The sequence below is a fragment of the Anas platyrhynchos genome, chromosome 3 (assembly GCF_047663525.1).
Source record: "Anas platyrhynchos isolate ZD024472 breed Pekin duck chromosome 3, IASCAAS_PekinDuck_T2T, whole genome shotgun sequence".
NCBI classification, from domain to species: Eukaryota; Metazoa; Chordata; class Aves; order Anseriformes; family Anatidae; genus Anas; species Anas platyrhynchos.
The window spans coordinates 45764038-45781060 of NC_092589.1; the positions used below are offsets into that span (position 1 = coordinate 45764038).

At 33.1% G+C, this 17023-nt stretch overlaps 1 protein-coding gene across 1 annotated transcript in view; it reads left to right on the forward strand.

The window, feature by feature from the left end:
- The window catches only part of WDR27 (WD repeat domain 27), a 126747-nt gene that overhangs the window by 2940 nt on the left and 106784 nt on the right, over positions 1-17023 (forward strand). Inside the window, exons 3-14 of the mRNA XM_072035801.1 lie at positions 952-1076; positions 1534-1647; positions 3639-3690; positions 4927-4997; positions 5903-6017; positions 6499-6631; positions 9573-9676; positions 10099-10166; positions 11134-11267; positions 12022-12098; positions 13793-13871; positions 15806-15877. Coding sequence (XP_071891902.1) covers positions 952-1076; positions 1534-1647; positions 3639-3690; positions 4927-4997; positions 5903-6017; positions 6499-6631; positions 9573-9676; positions 10099-10166; positions 11134-11267; positions 12022-12098; positions 13793-13871; positions 15806-15877 — 1144 coding nt within the window. The remainder of the gene's footprint in view (positions 1-951; positions 1077-1533; positions 1648-3638; positions 3691-4926; positions 4998-5902; positions 6018-6498; positions 6632-9572; positions 9677-10098; positions 10167-11133; positions 11268-12021; positions 12099-13792; positions 13872-15805; positions 15878-17023) is intronic.

Here is a 17023-nt window from a genome sequence, read left to right on the forward strand (position 1 = left end):
TTTTTAACAAATATATCAAGGTAGTTAAGGAATTCTTTGTGTGATCCATCTCTCCATTCTGATAGACCTTGACACATTAATCTGCTGTAAAAGACTCCACAGCATTTGGGGTAAAAACAAGAAATGGACAATCTATAGCTGTTGTGACTCTTCTAGTTAATTTTCTGCCTATGAAATCCTAAAATTTAACAAGATATCCAAAGCCTCTTCACATCGTTAAAAGTAGCATCATAAAGTACAAATCTGTAAAAGCCAACCTGCTAGAACCACTGAGATGGTTGATTTTGTGTTCAATTGTCTTCAATTTTGTGTTGAAGAGAGGGATGAAACATGAACCTGTTCTCAAAGCTATCATCAAACTGCTTATCTTCATCATCAAACTGCTATGATTTTTAGTGACATACCCCCTCCTTTAACCCTTTCCCACTGAGGAATTAAAATCAAGATAAGGAAAGTCCCCCTTGCTTAGTGGCTGAGTGGCTGAAATACTCACCCAGAAGAAATATTTTTCAAACCTCTGTTCTGCTGGGCTTGAATCAGGATTTCTTACCTCCAAAATGAACATGTCACTACTGGGTTCTCTGGGCTCATCACCCTATTCCAAAAATCCTGTCCCTGGCAGTTTTCAATGAAAATATAATTTGATCAGCACAGTTATTATTAGTATCTCAGAGAGCACCAGATATTGTCTAGGCAACGAGGCAGATGGAGAAATCCTGGTGCATAGTTTTGTGCTTTGCTTTCCAATAGCCTGGGATTGGACTAGATGATCTTTAAAGGTCCCTTCCAAACTGTTTTACAAGTCTCTGATTATTAAACTCTGTTATTTTGTACATCTTCCTGACAGATGCTGGCATAGGTGTGTGGTTAGGTAACTGTTGTGCAATGTTTCTGAGAATCAAACTTCACTAGAGTTTTAGAATTTATTGAGTCTTAATAAAATTTCTGCAGGGATAACACCTCAAGGAATTATTATTGGAACTCTTTTGGGAATAGTGCTTCATGTAAGGTTTAGTCCAGATGATCAACAAGTGGCAGTATGTGCTGAAAATCGGATCTACGTGTTAAGTGCAAAGGTGAGATACCATTCTTTTTAGCTATGTTGATATTGCTCCTTTAGCTTATTATAATGATACAGTTGTGTCAGAATAATTAATCAAATTCAGTCATCTTCTCATATACATGAAAATAAGTATTAACTAATGCTTTATAATGAATCATATACTGGATAAGAGACTAGAATAAAAAGTTGAAACAATACCTCAATAACTTAGAAGTAGAAAACATTCTGACAATATCTGAAAAATTACTCCTACGTCATTCATTTTGAAGAAGCAAATGTAGCATTTAGTGTTTTTGCCAGCAGAATGATATAAAGGGCTGCATTTGGCTTAAGAAAAATCTTACTGAATTTATATTTTGAACACAAATCTTATATTTTTAATAATAATTATTAATTATTAAAAGCTTGAACTAATTGTCAGTTTTTGTTTTAAATCTGATTTGTTTTTGTTTTGGCTAAACTTATCACAGAATGAAGCTATACTAGCTGAATTGAATGGTCACCTGGCTCCAGTTACTGCTGCTGAATTTTGCACATGGCAGAGAAATGTGCTTATATCAGTGTCTGAAGACAGAAGCTTTAAGGCAAGGAAATTGTAGAGCTGCACTTTAAAAGATATATAGTGAATTTTTGAAGTAAAGTTGTCTTTTTTCTTTACAAATGTTTACTGCAAGTTAAGCAAAAATCATCTTTGACTTTGTAGAAATCATGACATTGTTCTTAAGAGATGCTAGGGAAATTATTATATATATATGTATAATATTATATATATAATATAAATTACTTTATATATATTATATATAAATATATACATTATATATATATATTTTAAAATGCAGATTTTATATATTAAAAACTTTCTATGATGAAGTGTTAACTTTGGTAATTTTTATTATTTGGCAAATGAACACAACATACCTTGATCTGTTTGGCTGTAATTGAAGTGTTTCAGTATACTGAACTGAATTAAAGCATTCCACTTCGAGTCTGCTGACAATGATTGGAATATTCTGTTATGGGAATATTGGTTTGATGTATCACATGGTACACATGTCTGGGTTATTAGACACTGCTAGGATTTTTTGCCAGACAGCATTTTACATGATGACACCATAGACTGCTGCTGTTGTATACACGATGACAGTTGAAGACATCTTAGGCAGTAAGGAGGAAAAAGAAGCCTGGGTGAATGCAGGTGTGTCTTCCACGAGATATTGGGATGGGTGCTTTGAATAGATGCAGTTTAGTCTTCCACTGATTGTCCTCTATATCCCTCTAAACATAGCCCAACATTTGATTCAACATGCTGAAGTAAAAGCAGATTTTGCTGTTTTTTTTGTAAACAGCATTTTTTGTTATGTAAAGTGCAAATTTACATATATTTATCTTTAAATTTAATTTTTATGGATCTCTGAGAAAATGCTGGTTTGATTTTTGTCCTTGTCTTGAACAAAGGAAATGCAAAGATTGAATTAGAATTTTAGGAAATAATAATTCTGACTTTCTGATTGTTTCTTATTTAGTTTACATTGACTGAATAAATTAAATAAAGGTGAAAATGACTAAAGAAAAGCTCTTTATGCTCTTTCTTATGATTTTGATGAAGAATTGATAAATTAAACAAAGTTCTAACGATAAGGTGTTTTCACCCAGATAAAAATTGGGACTAAAATGACAATCAGATGAAAAAATCTGTCAAGTCTATCAAATAATTTAGTAAGACTGTCTTTCTACTTTATTTGCCCTGCCTTATTTTGCAGGTTAGGGGCAATTCTCTAAGGGCAGCAACACTGGATTCTATGGTAGTTGGCTCCAGTGGTTACAGGACACAGGACATCCAAAGCCTCATGCTGCCCTAGTCCTTTTACCAGGGTAAAGAACTGCAATGGGTGAGAATCTCTTCAGATAAAATGAAAAACAAAATCTAGGAAGCAGCTTTTTTAGTAGAATATTGAAGCATGAACAAAACAAAAAGCTTGGGAGATATACAAAGGCACACAGCCATGTTTGGAGAGCAGGGGCTGTCTGGCTGCAATGCTTTTAATCTATGCTGTGATAGCTATTGTAAACGTAGTAGAAGAAATTGTGTTGAGGAAGGCTTGTAGGAGTAGCAGCATGAGAGGAGAGTTTTGTTTTTATTTAGCTTTCTTAGTCAACATAATGATGAAAGCTGATTTTTTTTTTTGTGAATATATAGATCATAATAATTAGCATTATTACTACTAATAATCTCTTATTGTAGGGCCCAATAGCAAAATTGTGAAATCATGCAAACTTCCTGTGTGAAATCTAGAACAAGTTCAAGTGTATGTCTTTACATTATTTTAGCTTAACTTTCAAGATCTCTTAACTTCTGATTTCTTTGTGTATCCATACCAGGTGGGTTTCCTTATCAGTTAAACAAACGTGAACATGGGGTGAAAAACAAAACAACAGCTGCTGAAAATAACCTTACTGTATTTGTATAAAGGGTTGCGTTTCCCTGTTTTCACCACCTGATGGCCTTTAAGTTTGTGTTTTCCTCAAAGATCTAAGTAGATGTCTATCTTTATTTATTTATTATTTCCCCCTAAAGGTATGGGACTATTCTACTGGTCTGTTAATATATCAGTCAGGAATATTAACAGGTAATTTTTATTTTTATTTACCTTTTCATAAAATCTGTCTTTGACAATAAAATAAATTCATTATAGATGTATTTAGTTGAGCTAGTCAAAATATTTCTAATAAATTATATGCTAGTAAATATATTGTCCTGTAAAGCCATTTCTTTTCAGGGTAGATAGTTTTAGTGTACTTTCATAAGCATTTCTGTTTGTATAGGGAGTGCATATAACTCTTGGCAATTAGTGAGATATACAAATAGGAGCTCTTTTGTTTTGTAGATACAGCTCCACTCTCTATGGACTTTCTTTCTTTCAAGTTTTGTATATGACATGAAAGGACATTTTGTGTACCATAGGTAGATTTATTAACAGGGTCTCTAGCTAAAGGCATACATTGACTTTAAAAATGTCAGTGACTTTTGTGGAAAGAGGAGAACAAAAGGAATGAAGAGGAATACAAACATCTCTAGTGCAGCAAGGACATGCCTCGCCAATAAAATGTCTCCTGAAGTAACAGATAGTTTTCACTGGGACCTGCTTAAACTCTGTGCTCATTGTTCCTGCTTATGGTGCAGCTAGTACAGGTTGGAGCATACTTCGACTAGAGACAACAGGTGCATGGGAGTTAGTTTTTAGTCTTTGTTAATTATTATTATTATTATTATCGTATCATCATATAATAATAATAATTATTATATGATGATACAGTGAATAATAATAATAATATAAATAATAATAATAATTATTATTATATGCCCAAAAGTAAACTAAAAGTTCTAACCACATGGTAGGAAAGGAGAGGAAGAAGGGAGACCACACCCATTGCCTACACGTATGGCAATTGCAACACTTGAAAAGCTTTTTTTAACACTAATATCAAGGTTTGCAGGTAAAAGGCCATGAGAATAATTGTGTAGGAGCAGCAAGGGAAAACTACTACTACAGGGGCTCTGAAAACCATTGCCATAGCAGCTTGGGTGAAAGCATGTGGAAAACCACTGTCATGGTAGTGATTTAGAAGGTTACCCAAAAGCACTGCCATGGCAACTTGGATGAAAGGCAGGCTGCAGACCTGCAAGTGGAAAGCCCATTGCAATGCAAAAGCAATGGCCCTTTGCAGCTGTAAGGATTGCAGTAAGGGTGTTGTTGTTTTTCACCTGTCCTTATCAATAGGAGGCATCAGTTTTGAATTGTGTGTTTTAATAAAATATCTGATTTCTGTGTACTCTGGAAATAATTGCACCTCTTTTGGCGCAGCATATCCTTTGCAAAGCCTGCTAATTGATGAAAAAAGTAAACAGGTTATCACTGGATGTGGTGACGGACAGGTAAGAATTAGACATAAAAATTAAACTCTGTATGACAAAACACTCACCTGTTATTAATTATCTGTCTAGCAAAAATCTTCACAATTTGCATACAAATGTTGAGTTGTTACAACAATTATTTTTGTAAGCATAATTCATTGCTTTGAGTATGAACCATGCGAGGTGTATAATACCTCTATTATATAATGCGATCTTCTTCCTGAAAACCAGGAAAGGTTTTAGAACTACAATCAGTAAGTACATAGCATGCGTACGCTGAGGGTCTATAAGTACATCCATTTTAATAGAAAAAAAGGTGTAAAACAGAATTGTACTTTTTTGGCCAATGGTTGAAACCCATGACAATAAATCAGAGAGGCCAGGATTTCAGTGTGGTGGAATTCTAAGCAAAATATGATAATGTGACTATGCATTTCAGCTGCTCTTTAATTTAATGTTGAGAATATATTTACCTGAGATTTTTCTATAGCATTTAAAGGCTACTCGTTGTTGTTTAAACACTTAACTATAGTGGTGCCTAAAAAGAAAAAGGTAAAAATGATATTTATTTCCATGGCTCAGTGAAAAATTGTGTGCACAATACCTTTGATTTTTAATTGTAGGAAATAATCTGTGAGAAGTGTTTTTCAAAGATTTAAACATGGGAATTAGACATACAGTTTAAATTGACAGTGGCTTCTTTTGCTGATATTGAAGATAACCATTGATGATCTTGGAATATAAATTCATAATTTAATTTCAGTTCAAGGTGAGATTCCAAATATAAAAAAACATTAATTGTATCATATATAATGTATAAAAATACATTAATTACATCTTTAATATTGGACCTCTAGTTCTTATCCATGTAAGCTTTATGTTTAGTATCAAGAAGTTATTGCAATTACTTTTACTTTTTCTTGCAGCTCCGGATCTTCAGTTTAATCACTGATCATAATTACCGTTGTGTGGCACGTATCGACTTAAAGAAAGAGCAAGAGAAATTCTGTAATAAAATCTGGAAATCTGGCAAAGAATCAGGTAGCATAGTTCTTCTAAGATGCTGATATATTTCAATTATTATTGGTAATTGTGTGTGTGCCTTTGATACCATGAGAATTTATTATAAGTGATAGAGTTAATGAATCTCAATGACATGGAATTCTTACTGAAGCTGAGGTAAAGCATATTTAGGGGCTGTTGGTATATGGCTTTCAGAGTCACTTTTTGATATGAATGTACCTAGCTTCTACAAATCATTTTCAGTCCTTAAGTAAACTTTTCAGAATTTATTAAGTATTTGAAAGAAAATAGTACTAAAAATAACACAGTATTGAGGAGAGCTGTTTCAAGAAGGCTGGCTCTTAGGCTACCTCCATCTTTTGAAATGGAAATTAACTGTGGTCTTACATGTATTTCATGCTACTTTACTATATTACTTTGAATCCTCTCTTAAATGCCATCCGTTTCCCTCATTTCATTGTTTTGTTGATAGATGGTATTGTTGATTGGCTGTCTTTAGGTGAAAGACAAAATAATTCCAAGCTTTGCAAAACAAACAGCGTGAGACCAGAAGGATCAGTGGAAACATCATTGTCTATCCTCCTAATTGAACACTGCGACTGCTCAGAATGTTTCTGTAACGAAGAAAACATGTAAGTCCGTTAAAATATTACCAAGTATATGACTGGAATCTATTCCTAGGAGTTCCTGTTGGTTCTCAAAATACTTTCACTTCAATTTACTATTTCTTTTTTAATGTGACAGGTAAAACAGAGAATATATTCAGTCATCTGCAAGTTTTAGTGATCTACTTTTAGATAATATACAGAAAGTGATACGAAGTTAAAACAGGTTACTAGTCTGAAAAATAATTTTATGAAAATGGGAATATCCACTTTGGTATCTCTTGATACCAGCTGATCAGAACTAACAAGTTAAAAGTATTTAATTAGAATTAATAAGTCAAATTTATTTTTAGCTTGCTTTCTGAAGGAAATAAGTCTGATGCAGTCACTGCGTGCCTGTGTCAGTTTGCCTTCCTAATGTAAATGTTTAAACTTCATAGCCTGTCAGAGAGACAGACATTTCAAATCATGATGGTTCCTATGGAATTGGTTGGCCAAGTAAAGGATGTATATCTAAATTAAATCTTATATTGCAGCTCTTTCCTGGAGAGAAGTTTAACCTTATTAACAGACATCCAGGAGTCTATTCCAGATACGGTCACAATAAATGTTTCATAGAACAATTTGATTTTATTGTTATCTATAATTGGCACTTGGAAAAATTTCTCAGCCAAGTTGTGTTTCAGCAAATGTTTATTCCAGTCTTTGCTCTCAGGTGGGTTGTACAGGTATAGCTGATTAATACTCTGGTTAGATTTATAAACATTTTTGATAAAGAGAGAAGAAAAATATCTATCAGTCTTGGATCATTTTGTTTGACTTTATGTCAAATTGAGGTAATTATTTACAAACAGCTATTTCCATGATGCCCACATTTTCTACCTTAGAGAGGAAGGAAATGGTGAGTTCTGAGACATACATCTCAGACTTACTTGAATGGGATATCAGACCTCTAAGACCAAGAGAGGAATAATTACAGTCAATTTGTTTTAATGCTTGTATAATACCACTCTCAAATCTTGACAGCTTTACCTTCATGAAAACTATAGATTTGATTAGACCTCCTTAAACATGTCTAGTTTTCTAGCAATGAAGAATTCACTATGTCCCTATGTAAGTTTTCCCAGTAACTGATTCTTTCCATTCTACTTCTCATCTGAATTACTTGTGATGTACAGTTATTGGCTCTTTGTATGTTTTTTATTCTGGTAATCCAGAGCCAGCTATTATCAAGTTCCCTCCTTGCATAGCTACTTACAGGTCACTAACAAGTTATCTCTATACTTAATCCTGGATAAAATAGTTTGAGCCCTGTATAAGGCATATTTTCTGTACCTCATACCAATTTTTAACATTTTCTTTTGAACCTTTTCTGAACCTCAGTCTCACTTCTTTTTCAATGTCTTTTTTGGAAATGGTTGCCTGAAATAAATCCACACCAGTGGCTTAAGTAAAATAAACCACTGAATAGAAATACCCCTGTTAGCTCTCAATAGAGTTAGCATTACTATTCTCCTGGTATTGCCTGGAACTGTACACCTGGCATTGTAAAGACTAATTAGCCTTTTAGCTATGGCATCAAGAACATTTTGTTCTGCTTCTAAACCACCATGATTTTTAAATTTTTACTATTAAAAAGTTTCACAATGGTTTGTTTTAAAAGTTTTGTGGTTAGAAGTAGTTTTCCGTTTGATTTTTAAATTATCGTGTGTTGTTTTTTTTTTTAGTAGAGGTTCAGATTCGTTTGAACAATTGACCAGTCCTGGATTTTGCCACTTTTCCTGCCTGCAAAGAAATGCAAAAATCAAATGCTTCTGCAATACTGGTGTACAAAAATTTTATGGGTTTCATATTTCCCTAAGCTTTTTGAACGTGAATAATTTCATTGCAACAAATGACATTTTATTATTGTAAAGTCAGTGTGAAATCAACTTCCTGTGTATATAACTTGATATCATTTTTCCTAATAACTTGATAATACCACTTCTCACTGTATAAACATTTCAAAGAATTCACAAATTAATTCAGTCTGTATTTTCAGTGTATGAAAGCAGTGCAAACCACAAATAAAACTATACAGAGCACAAAAAAAAAAAAGTATTAAACCACTGTGGTGACTCTTTTCATGCCAACCATCAACTTTGTGTTTTTCTATATCCTCATTTCAACTTTTGTGGTCTGACTTTGCAAATCAAATAGATAAGTGTACTCACTTCTATTTGCAAAAAATATTTAAATATTTATGACAGATCTTATTTACTGTGGCATCAAAACATTTTTAGTTTTTGAGAATGGCAACATTTATTTGGTATAATCAAGTTATGCTTGATAACGTTTTACTTCCGTGAGGGTGCTGACTGAAGCTGTAGCCAGTTGGTCTGCTCTGTGGTGTTGGCAAACACTGGATTTCATTACATAACTGCAGTATTATGACCACTAGGCAAAGACTGATGCAGACAGTTGAAGCTTGGCTTTTTATTTTTTTTCCCCTAATTTTTGCTGTTTCATCTCTTGTACTGTTGTAGTCTACCAAAACCACCTGAAGTTTCGCTTTTTTTTTTCTTTTTTTTTTCTGTGTTCATATTACAGATGGTAAAAGTAAGGAAATATTTAGATTTATCTCTTCATTTGAATTTACTTTGTGTGCATACAGTGCTTTTACAGCATCTCCCAGCTCTTACAAACCACAGTAATTTTTGAAGTATATCCTATGCTGTTTTAGATTTGCCACGAGCAATTACATGAAATCAAGAATTGTGTTCTCTTCCTAGTTTTCAAAACTTCACAAAGTTTGAAGATTTGTACTTTATCCTACAGATTTAAGAAAATACTGCAGACTTAATAAATCACTCCAATAAAGATTTTATTGTTGTCATAGTGGAATTGGTAATGAGTATTATTGTATCTTGTAATAAGAATAGCTTCTTCATCACACTCACTTTTTTTTTTTTTTTTTTTTTTTTATTAGACCTTACACCCTGAATACTAGCTATTTTTGGATAGGAACCTCTACTGGATTGTTAATTATTAATTTGACAACCTTTGAATTGGAAGCTTTTTTATGTTACAAAGGTATGATCATAAAGTATCTGACTACAACATAATGGGATTGCTTTTCTTGTCACCTGATATAAAAGTATAACAATTAGTTTACCAAATAGCATAATACAGTAGAAATGAAGTTTTAAAAAATATTTTATTTTAATATTTTATTTTTATATGTTTTTCTGTCATTGCTGACTTGTTTCAAAACATGTCACTGCTAGATTTCTGTAGTGGCTAGTGATGAATTTTTATCAAATTTTACAACCTAACTAGATGTTGTTCTACTCCTGCTTTACAATGTGAAGCTTCTTAAACAAGCTAGAATGATATACAGTGAAAAGAGTGGGTTATGATGTTGTCAAGCTTGTGTAATTTTTTTATGTTTTAATTTTTTTTTTCCATTTTCAATATAAATACAATTCTATACCACCATGTTCTTTTTGGTAAAGATTACAGTGGCCTAAGCATTCAGTTTGCTGTATCATGTGCATTAACTAAGAAGACAGTTAATGGAAAGGTAAGTATACATTAAACGTTGACTTAATGAATGTTTACATTTCCATTTTTTAATAAGCATTAATTCTGCATTTCATTTACAGATTAATGTACAACTTTGAGTTTTTTTTGTTTTTGTTTTTGTTTTTTTTTTTCTTGTGAATTATACAGTAGTTTCTCTGGAGGTGCTTGATTCTTTATGGAGCTTAGTACTTTTAATAGCTGGGTAGTTTTAAAGCTCTCACAATTTGGATACTATCTGAAATGATTAATAAGAAAAAAGTGAAGTGTTTTTTATAGTAGTTGGTGTGTACCTTGGACACTGAGAATGACCACTGTGGGAGCAGAGGCACTTCTTAAGGGAGAAAAGCGTATACATGTTGTTACACCTTTTTCTCAAGTAAATGCTGGGATGAACTGCTTCTGAATCCTTCCAAAAAACCCTGCTAATGCTATTTGAGTTGTGAGAAAAATTCTGTGGAAAATCACCAAAAGAGCTTTTAAGGAAAATAAAGGTGATGTTTCTATGCTCCATTTTTTATATTAGTTTTCTTATAGAAGTGAGCTGAGCCTTGCTTCATATTTGACATAGCAGTGTTTTCTTTTAAAGAAGGCTCTCTCACTTAAGTAATTCACTTGTGTTAATCAGTTCTCAGTGTGTTCTCAGGATGACTCTGAAACCAGTCTTTCCTCCATGTGTGACTCTTTTCTCATGACTCTTACTGCATAAATATCTGTATTGTAGAAGGTGGTGTGATTTCTGTGAGTGTTAGGTATGAAAGTCTGTTAGGGCACATATTTAAGCAGCATAAGCATATTTTTGAAGGAAAGCATTAAGCACTTTTTACTGCTTAAAACTCCGTGAGATGAAATTGATGGACATTTTTGAGTAATTTCATAAATGACACAAAATAATTCTCTACTACAAATGACTTAGAGCTTAAATTACAAAGTACATGGAGTGTTAGTTTGCAGTATAATTGCTGCAGGTTTTATGCGTGATCACCTCAATGTTTGAAGATGTGATTGCTGTGTTGGAGGTTAACCTTCCTGCATTGGTGAGATCTCAGCAGGGTGGTATTTTCATAAGAACAAGTGAGAAGAGTCTATCAGTCATTGCCAGGTACAGTACAACTTGAAGTGGTTTGTTTGTTTCTTTTTTTTTTTGTTTGTTTGTTTTCTTGCTTGCTGAGGGAGCACCCTGATCCATCATCCAGATTATTAGAATAGATGTTGAATAGGATTGGACCCAGTACTGGCCCCTGGGTCCAATGATCACTGGCCACTGATCACTGCCCTCTGGGCCTGTCTGTTCAGCCAGTTTTCAACCCCCTCACTGTGCTCATCCATCCCATACCTCATCAGCTTTTCTGAGAATCTTATGGGAGACAGCGTGAAAAGCCTTACTAAAGTCCACGTAGACTATATCCATTGCTTTCCCCTTGTCTACCAGTCCAGTCATTTCATCCCAGGAGTTCATTGGTCAAGTATCACATCCCCTGGTGAATCCATGGTGACTACTGATGACTCCTTCATGATCTTGGAAGTGGTTTTCAGGAAAACGCTGAGATCTTGAAGTCACTGGAAAATGTACAGTTTACAGCGAAGAGAAGTGAAGATTTCAGTGCTTATAACATCACCACTTAGAATTCAAAGAAATGAGATTTTAACCTGTAAATGCACTGGCCTGTGAATATAGTCTGGACTGAGGCTTTCTTATGCTTCTGGGTATCTGAAATGATAAGTGATATACTCCAAAAAGCGCACTGGTATCGCACACATACACACAAATAACTAAAAAGTTTTGACACCTTTTCCTAATCTGTTGCTTTTGTCCATTGCATTGATTGATTTGTGGTTTTGGCTTTATAACTTAGGTGTTCTTTGTCGCCAGAATCTCCATTGCGTAAAGGTTTAAATAAAAGCAAAAAGGAACCTTCTAGGAAAACACTTGGTAAGTGTAAAACAATTTTGATATTAACTAATAATGTTATATATTTTAAAACAATAACTGACTCCACTATGTGGTGCCTATTATAATAAATATATTCATTTCTCTTATACTCGGCATTTTATTTTTATTTCATTAGAAAGAATTTTATTCTTATGCTGATATTTCATATCCCACATATGTATTTGTAGTGAATGGTAATATAGCATTTTTCTTCTTTTAAATATAATCCTCTGAGAACTTTGGGTTTTGAAATAGTTGAAATGTGTAGAAAGTTTACATTTTCCACAAGTATTTTCACAATATGTAATATATTTTTATATATAAAAATTAATATATTTTTATACATAAATATAATATATTTATATATATTTATATATATAAATATATATTTATATTATATATATTATATACATATTTTTATATATATTATATAAATATTTTATATTTATATAAAATATATTATATTTTCTTTCTTAATTCTAATAACATGTTTTGATTAATTTTATCCTGAAGAGTCTTCTGTTAATACCTGTAAGATTAGAAAGTTTTGCCTCAGGTTCCTGATATTTGACTAAAAACCAAACATCAGACTTCCAGTTGCTGTGGGAGCACATGTAGCTTCTTTGCTTAACAATAGCAAAACTAAGTCCAGAAAATAGATAGAATATATACGTTTTTCATCATCAACTTTTCTTTAGAAAAGATAGAATATTACCGTTAGCTGTAGATGTGTAGAATAATCTATTTTGATTATATTGATCGTACTTCATGTACGTGCTAGAATGTCAAAGGTTATGTTTTTAATTTTGTTTGATATTTTGAGAATGCATCTACAATGTTTTAGCTAGAATTCCAGCCTGCTTCTGAAACCCAGCACTGATGCCAGTTTTACTCTCATTGACATGTCTCATTCAGATAGTTTAGGTGCTGTAAGGAAATAAATCTATTATTGCAAGTGGTGTTGGGAGTTCCGCAGGAAGGACCCTTTTTTGCCTCTTCACTACTTAGAAAGAGAGGATAGCTGGTGGGAGTTGAAGGCGCATCCATCCTCAGCATAGGTGAATGTGCCCACAAGATCACTGCCAATGCACCTGAAGTTTTCCTCTGGGAATATGAACAAGTTTTCCCCTTTTACATCATTTATGTAATTAGTTTGTTTCTGCTGATAGGAAATGCTAATAATTTAGTTTTGATTGGAGGCTGAGGCTTCTCAGGACAGCAGCATAACTGCAGCTTTTATTAATGACTTCTGAAGCCACATAAAAGAACAAACATTTATTTGTACCTGCCAGTCTGTTTATTAAAAATCTTTGGATTTGTTCTATGTTACAAATATAGGGCGTGAATAGATTATAACTAGTGCTTATAAAATCTAAGCATAAAATAGGCAATTACAAAACAAATTTGTGAGTCAATGATGAAAAAAAATCCTCAGAACAGTATTTTTGTTAGTTCAAAGTTTAGAGAAGTTCCTACCTAATACTATTGGAGAAGGGATATTATTCAAAGGAACAGTTTATATTTCTTTCCTTTTCTCAATATTCACTATTTTAGAATAATTGGTCATAAATATGCTTTGTAACATAAAGAGACATTAAAAATTGCTAGAGCAGAAGTTTAACTGTGCATCTAAAAACTTGTAAAAATATAATGTTAAGAAACACTTTAATAAATATTAAGTTACTTTACTATAGGTGTGAAAAGCACTGTGAAAGATCAGCCATTGGTTTTCCATTATAAAATTCAGTCATCAGGATATACAGCAGCACCACGGTGAGTAGATATGTTAGTATTTTAGCTGTTTTACTGGTGTATATTTTATCACATAATAGGTATGTGTAGTCTCACCACTGTGAAATTAATGACCCATAAAAGGTAGATATTATATTAACAAACAAAATATTTTAAAAAATGTGTTGTAAAAGAAACATTTTACAGCTTTTGATCGGTGTCTTGAAATGAAAATTTCTGTGTACGTTTGCATAGTGCCTGTTTCCAAGTACTATGTCACATCCCATTTAGCTCTTTCCCTCATTCTACACATACAGAGTATTCTCATGTCAACATACAGAGAAGTACGTCTTTCATTTCATCTTAGCCATCTGTTGAGATGGGCTATGTTACAATTTTGTGAGTTGTATAACCTCTCCTTGCTGGTGTGGTATTGTCTTTGAAGAACTTTTTGGTAGTGGTTGTTTTTTAGGAGCCTCTAAAATCTCTTGTGAAATAGTTCTCTGAAAGTTGCTGTAACTTTGCCTATGTCCTTTGGATGCTTGCAAAGGTTTCTCTTGGGATGAACAGTTCACTCAGATGGAATGAGCAGTGTTGTGCTAGAGTTCCCCAGAGAAATGGAGATTTTATGTCTGTGTCTCAAAGCTCATGGTGATCCTAGACAAGGCACTTCGTTTTTGGTATGGATTATGCTGGACAGTACCATTCTTGTGCATTATAACTGTTATAGCATAAATATAATGGTGCAAGGTATTATATGAGAAATTATCCTTATTTTGGATTCAAGTGGGTGTTGGAACTGAGACATGAAGCCTGTCAGCAGTAGACTTGTGCACGTTTTAAGTGGTCTGGGGAAAAACCACTTAGGTTTACAATTTTAGCTACTGGGAACTCTGGTTTTATATTCTGAGAACAACTATTAGAGGCTGGGACCTCAAAATAAATTTAATGACTTTGAAATGATGGACCCATTTTTGCTGGGGTCCATGATTCCTGAATGTGTTGTGTGTGTTCCTGGTTAAGTGAATATACAGACTGTGTTGTCTTCTCTCTTCAGTTTCTCTAAACCTGAAAGCTTTAGGTAAGATAGGATGAACTTGAGCACTGGACTCTGTTAGTTCAGGAAAGATCTATTCACCTATCCCTAATTTTGTGACATAGAATTTCCTTGTTTTATCAAACTCACCATTTAAGTGTTCATTGAGAACATATCTTGAAATGTTCCTTCATCAAAAAATCAGTGTCAGAGGAAACTAAATCTGGCTTAAGGGCTTCTATAAGATTGTACCCTCATCTCTTGTGTCTTGTTTGTTTACTTGTTAGTTGAAAGAGTTATTGGTTGTGTGCCATCATTGTGATGATGCGTAGGAAAGTTAATTCATAACTTCATACCTTTCATTCATCCCACCCACCAGAGTCGTCCCTGGGAAACATTCTGAGTTGCTTTCTAACAGGGTGTCAGACTTCCACCTTATCCCAAAAAATCACTTTTGTTGTTTCACCTGATTTTTTTTTTTTAATGATTATTATTTGTTGAAACTGGTGTTGCTATATGAAGAGTTGTGCTGCACTTGCTGGCTTTATGTTTTGTCAACTCAAAACTTACCTTCCCCTTTCAGTTGTTCCAGTTTTCCTTCAAAATCTGTACTAGGCATTCTCTCTCTTTTTTGAAACTCTTCTCATTTCTTCAGTCTGCAGAAAGAAATATCTGAGGACTTTATGAGAATGGATTTTGGCCTTCAGAATGCTTTATCCAAAAAGTAACTCACAGAAAGCAGAACTTATCTGTAAATTTGAGCATTAGATCATTAAAGATACCTTTATCATTCATTGTGCACATTATCTTACCTACTGATGTTAGTAGCAGGCATAAATAGTAAGAAGGAACTAGGGTTATATTTTGTTTGAAACAAACTGTTTCTCTTTCATGAAACATTTAATGTTTCATATAGGAGAGTCTCTGTTCTTTCTTGTAGAATGACCATGTTTTCTCCAAATACTAACCTGAAGAAAAATTATATATCAAAGCGGAAGACCAGTGTTGAATGGTAGGTAACCTAGCAACTGCATTAGAAGAAGAACAAATTAAAATGAGTTCTGTCATAAATATTATTTGTAACTGCTACTCTCATGGGAACGCTTTAGTTAGGAGTATCAATAGAACTAAAATGCTTTGTAAATTTGCTACAGAATGGCTGTAACAAGTGATTCATGTGATCAGATTGACAATTAAAACTGATTAAGTCTTATGCAGAAAATCTACACATTTATTTTACTTGGATTTTTTGTTGCTAGACAGTAAAATAGGTGTTAATTATGGTTGAAGGCAAAGTCCCAACAAGATCTTAACCTGCAATTCTAGTCAGAAAAGCAATGGAATGTGGCAAGGTGAGACTTAATGATTTCCTATCATGTGCCTCATTCACTCCTAAAATCAAGTATAATCAAGCTCTGTTATTTATACAGAGATTGCATAATGATACAGTTTGGCCAGTGGATTCATGATCACTGTGGATACAAAGAGCTAATATTTTTTTAGAGCTGGCACTTTTAATTTGTGTGGTACATTAAATGGGGATATCACACACATTTTTTTCTCTTTCCACCAAAATTCTACAAAATAGTCATTGTTCTTTGTAGTACAAACAGAAAAATAAAGATTGATGAATGCAATTTTTCTTTTTCTTCTTAAACTCTTAAAAATTTAATAGATGGTGTCTGAGTTTTTATATTCCTTGCACACATATGTAAGCCTTTAGATGAGCATTTCAGATGATTTTCAATATTGGTTTGCATTATTTTGTGATGGATTAAGCTACTTAGCACTTACTGTTTTGTTTAATATGTTGTTAAATAGATAAGTGTCACTCTTGCTTTTATATATATATGGACATATTTTTTCATATTGCTTACTGTCACAAGGTAGTTTGTGTTCTTAAAATAATTTCACTAGTTAATTATAAATCTTAAAAAGATTGATTTTCTGTAAAATTCCATGTTAATTCTTGATTTTATGAATTTATAGCAGTTATAGAAGTTAAGTATGACAATTTTTAATTTGTTCTGTCCCTTATCCTGGATTTAACATAAATTCAGGGAATATAACATAATATTCAGGGAATATTTACATAAAGATACTTACAATAACTCCCCAAATAACATTTAGTTCATAATTGAAATGACATACTACTGGT